Raw genomic sequence first — 5092 nt, 5'->3', positions numbered from 1 at the left:
TCTCTTCAGCAAGACACAACTCATCCCTTCTCGCATGGGGCAGATGACGAGTGGTCCAGACAGGTTGGGCGGGCGATGGAGAATGCACTAGCAGGGCGGATTTCTTTCACAGCCGGGGAGGAGGCTCTACCCGGCGGCGGGGACTCTGAGTTGTCGATGGAGGACGTTCTCGCAGGCGCAGGCCTTCTTCGAGCAGTTCTTCATCCAGAAGACGAAGACGAAGGGGGTCAAGAGCTTTCCGACATCAATTTGGGCACAGGGGGCGAGTGGGATAACATGGGTGCGTATATCCTCGTCCACACCACACTGATCTACGGCTCACCTCCGACCTGGATGCCATCTCACTCCCATCGTCGTTCGTCTATTCCTCGACGCCAATGGATAGCGACAGATCCGAACGATCTTTCGCAACAATTCTTCGGAACACCGGTCAGGCCTGAGGAGACCTTCTTCCCATATCCTAACAGAGCGGTATGTACACTTTTCTCCCTTAGGTATGACCATTAGTCGAAGAATGTGTTCAACAGATGATGAAAACCGACATATTGTTCAGCTCTCCCGAGCTGCGGTTCTCTCGGTCACAGAAAGAGGCTATACTGTCCTGGGGTCGCGCTCTCGGAGCACGAGACGTTCCATCGCTGTACAAGGTCGAGAAGTTTCAGGCAGAGGCACTAGAGGCATGCGGGAACCCGACTAAGCGGGTGCAGACGTCTTCCGGCCATGTATTCTATCAGAATTCGCTGCACCATCATATCGCAATGGTGTGTTCGGTTCAAGCAATAGCGCAGCGTGTAATAACTGTTTTTAGCAATACGCTCACCCAGATGTCCGTCAACATATCAAAGCCTATCCTGTTTTCAGCCAAGGGAAAATTTCGGAAGCGTTCCATGCTTCGAAGTGGTTTGTTGACAGCCCTTCGGAGCTTGTTACTCCGATGGTCCGGATTGACGACCAGGACTTCTATGTCAACGAGTTGACTTACTGCCAAGGTGACGCGTGGTGCATTCCGCTTCGTTTCTTTGAGTTCGAAGGCAAGGGTATGTGGGCTGTGTGTCTCAAAGTTGAGGTGACCGAGGTACGATGAGTTCCATTGTTATTGGAGAGGCGGTGACCTGATAGTGTTCATATTATACATACTAGGAAGGTCTCGTTGTTCAGGAAACGAAGGAGATGCTCCCCTGCTTGGCATTCAAGAGTAGCTGGCCAGATATCGAAGCCGCGAATCCTGGCAGGAACTTATTTGCACGTATGTATTCATTTTCCTATATTGGCTGCGCTATGCCACGAACCATGCTAAAATGGTGCTTCCAGCTTGCTCAGCACACCATGCTTCGAATATGCCCAACGCGGATCGCATTACAGCCGCTGGTTTAGAGTGGGAGTGCCCTCCCCTTGCAGTCTTTATCGACGACGTATCTGGGAACAGCTCGAAGCAATGGAACGTCCATTATTCTTGTTACATGTCAAATTGCGGTTTGCCTCGCGCCGAGATTGAAAAATCTCGCAATATACAGTTCGTCTCAACATCGCCCAACGCTTCCCCTATGGAAATTATGGAAGCAGTGTGCAACGATATCCGGTATGTACGACCCCTTATACAGTATACTGTGTGCCAATTCAATCCATTGTTCGGTACAGGAATACTTGGGGTACAAGTCCCATTAAGGTATGGGATGTGCGCAGGCGACACTACATCCTGGTACGGCTCTGGCTCCTGTTCCTTCCTGGGGACAATCCCATGCAAGCGGAGCTATGCAGCCATATCGGGCTCAAAGGCAATCATTTCTGTCGCTGCTGTCATGTCGGTGGGGATCAGAAATTCAAGGTTTCCGATGACGGCTATGCCTCGTTATTGAGGGTACGTCACTTCTTCGGGGTATGTCGTATCCATCTGCAGCTATAATGATCTTCTCTAGCCTGGCCGAGATCGGACTGCGCCTGAGACACGGAGTGCCGTATTCAATCAACTGATACAAGCTACACATGCAGCAGCGCAGAAGCCTCTCAAGGAGGCGATCACATCAACGGGTACCAAAGACTCACTTGCCTTGCCCACGATCAATCGCCTGATCGCCCTGGGGAAGATTCTACGCAAATCTAGTGCAGACCGCAAGGCGTTGTCTCCGGAGGAAGTGAACCGCGAGCTGTCAGCGGAGTTGTTGCGGAGCAAAGACGTGACCATGGTGAATCCCCTGCTCGATATGAAAGGTCCGTGTTCATTTATGAAATGAGTTGCCTGTTCCAAGGGCCTCAAAACGAGCAAAGACGTTGGAGAATGCTTCGAGAGCTGTGGCGCAGATGTCTGCAAATGTATATGCCATTACTCATGGGTTCGCCGGCAGGTCTGGACGTCCACCGAGACACACCTGTCGAACCCCTCCATACACATCTGCTCGGCGTCGTGAAATACTTCTGGGCGCAAACGGTCTGGGTCCTCGAGAAACAGGCAAAATTCACGGTCTTTCAAGCTCGACTGAACTCGGTGGCGAAATCTGGGCTCAACATTCCAAATATACTGGCCGATTACATGTGTCGTTATCGAGGCGCTCTCATAGGCAAGCACTTCAAAACCATCAGTCAGGTGATGTCCTTCGCTGTCTGTGGGCTCGTTGAGGACAATCTTCAAAATGCGTGGCTCGCCGTAGGCGATCTGACAGTCCTCCTTTGGGAGACGGAGATAGTCTCAATGTCAACTTATCTGGTGCGCAAACCTGTGTAATGTGACCATTCATGACAACTAATCTGGCAAGTCAATAGAAACAGCTTCGCAAGTGCATAGACAGTGTACTTGATTACGCCGTGACGCTCAGTCCAGGGCTTCTTACAGAGAAGAATAAGCTCCACATTCTCCTCCACATACCGGATCACATCGCCCGGCACGGGCCTGCCCTTCTCTTTTCCACCGAGCGTTACGAGTCGTTTAATCACATATTCCGGCTCTCTTCCGTCCATAGCAATCGCCAGGCCCCCAGCCGGGACATAGCGGCATCCTTTGCAAATCAGGATCGCTGCCGCCATATGGTCACCGGCGGATATTGGCTGGACAAGCTTTCAGGTCGATGGGTATGCGCTGCTCAGCAAGTTCGTGCTCATATCCACTCCGATGCCATCGATGCTAAGTTGCTTGGTGTACCTATTCGCAACCCTCACACTCCGGGGAAGATGTCGCTCACTCGCCTTCCTTCCCCTGGCACTCGCGGCTCTCAGGCTGTCTCAGATAGTCCTACTGCTCCCCGGCAACCATCATCTCGCACTCAGGCTTCTCTTCTGGCATGGTGTGACACGCTCTCAGTACGTCTCGATGCCGATATATGCCCCCCAACTGGAGTGGAAGGACCATGGTATCCAGCAAGTAGTGTGGTCGCCACCAACGGAGATACGGCATCTTTGGGCGACGAAGTTGTTTTCCGAATATCTGTGGTGTGCTCACCGGTAGGTTATCGCTCTTCATTCCCTGTCTGTCACTCCATCTTAGGCCTAATCGTTTGCAGGATTCAACACCCGCTGACATCGAAACAGACCATCCGTTCTCCTCAGCGACGGAGCTACGGTTTGGCTCCGTCGTGGAACTTCTGCGGGCAGGGGATCCGAAGTCCGAAAACTCATTGATCATCGTGCGCGACTCTATACTCGAGCCTCATGTCCATCCCAAGCTGCGTATGCCTGTAGTGAACCGCTCAGGACGCTTGCGGGTGCTTTTACCTCGTGTAAGTACTCATGTGCAGAATCAGGCGTAGGACCGACCACTATGCACGAGCAGATGAAACAGAATGCTAATCACTACAATTGCATATGTCTAGGATCTCATCTGCGTTATCAATGTTCAACACGATTGCTGGCGGGCCAAATGTTCGAGCGACGGAAAACGCACGGTCCGGCAAGAGCGTGAGGACACGTCCCGCTCCCGACCGGTTGTCTCACATGCAAACAGTGAGCTGTACATTGTGAACACGCAAGCCCTGCACAACCAACGATGGATTCGTGTCGCACTTCCCACTCACCTGAAACCCTCCCCAAACTCCGTCACTGACCGCGCCTCCCTGCATCGACATGCTGCAGCGTCATTACGGGATACGAAGCTGCAAAAAAAATTAGCCAAAGAAGCTGCGATCCGGAGGAGCGCAGAGGATGCATTGCGTGCACCGACAGCACTAGCCTCGGTAGATCTCCTGGGCTTGGAGACGACGGCTGTTTCTTCTGAACAGGCGGCACCGCCGCCAGAAACTGGCCGTGGTGTGGTAGAATCAGGGCTCCACTCTCCAGTGGGTAACCTTCACGATGAGCTTGTACTCACCTCAGATGTTCTAGCGCGACAATCATCATCCAGCCTATCAGACCTAATCATTGTCAGTGGTCCTCGAGGCCCACGACAGCGTCGGATGGCTGCATTCCAAGGGTCAGTCAATACATCCGTACTGGAACTGGGCACCACCGCGACAACAGACAGGGGCGCTGTGGAGATGTGGGGCCATGCGGAAGGGCACGGCGGAAATGACAGGACAGCCGAGGAGTGGACGACTGCCAGCAACAATGTCATAGAAGATCCCATGCCTCTGCCAACCGGCGAGCAGTCCAACGCACCGGCACGCAAGCGACGAAAAGTGGCCATCGCAGACCCACTGGCCGCTGCTGTCAGAGAGCAAGACATCCGTGCGATGCTTGGTGGATTGTAACAGAATACATATGATGTTGAACTGCTCCTTGACGCGCTTCGAGATACGTTATTCAAGAAAGCTGTGGCTCCTCTCCTTGTGTGCCCAAGCCTGACTTTCAAAGGACTTGTCGAGGTAGAAAGGGTTGAACATCTCGTGTGAGGAGAACTGTATATTAGATTATGAGAATCGAGTATCAACCTCAGGACCAGACGCATGAATCTTACCAGATGATGGGGCCTGTGGCGGACAGGGATCCTGAAGGCAACGGGCACGTGAGCCAAGACTGGTGCTGGATGGGCTCACCTCACGACCACCGGACACGTCAATCGTTCTTCACCCCTTCTTCGTCCCTCTCACGTCTCCGGATTCACAGAATCTTTCACATGGACGATCTGTACCAGTGGTTTGGTATGGATCGTGGTGAGTCTCCCAGCATC

The 5092-nt window shown here is 52.8% G+C and overlaps 3 protein-coding genes across 3 annotated transcripts; all 3 read left to right on the top strand.

Annotated features, from left to right (window-relative positions):
* Positions 1-527: 527 nt before the first annotated feature.
* On the top strand, positions 528-1084 carry DICSQDRAFT_73405 (uncharacterized protein; the record flags this gene model as incomplete). The annotated part of the gene is made up of 2 exons (XM_007371616.1): positions 528-761; positions 809-1084. The coding sequence occupies 2 exons, from the start codon at positions 528-530 to the stop codon at positions 1082-1084; spliced, it is 510 nt and encodes a 169-aa protein (XP_007371678.1).
* Positions 1085-2326: 1242 nt separating this feature from the next.
* On the top strand, positions 2327-2907 carry DICSQDRAFT_73406 (uncharacterized protein; the record flags this gene model as incomplete). Its single annotated transcript, XM_007371615.1, has 2 exons — positions 2327-2701; positions 2758-2907. Coding segments are annotated over 2 exons (525 nt in total), but the record flags the coding sequence as incomplete, so codon positions are not given.
* Positions 2908-3800: 893 nt separating this feature from the next.
* DICSQDRAFT_17584 (uncharacterized protein) lies at positions 3801-4079 on the top strand (the record flags this gene model as incomplete). Its single annotated transcript, XM_007371614.1, has 1 exon — positions 3801-4079. A coding segment is annotated over one exon (279 nt), but the record flags the coding sequence as incomplete, so codon positions are not given.
* Between the last annotated feature and the right edge of the window lie 1013 nt (positions 4080-5092).

Source organism: Dichomitus squalens, assembly GCF_000275845.1.
Source record: "Dichomitus squalens LYAD-421 SS1 unplaced genomic scaffold DICSQscaffold_136, whole genome shotgun sequence".
Taxonomy (NCBI): Eukaryota; Fungi; Basidiomycota; class Agaricomycetes; order Polyporales; family Polyporaceae; genus Dichomitus; species Dichomitus squalens.
This window is presented reverse-complemented; position numbering and strand designations above follow the sequence as displayed.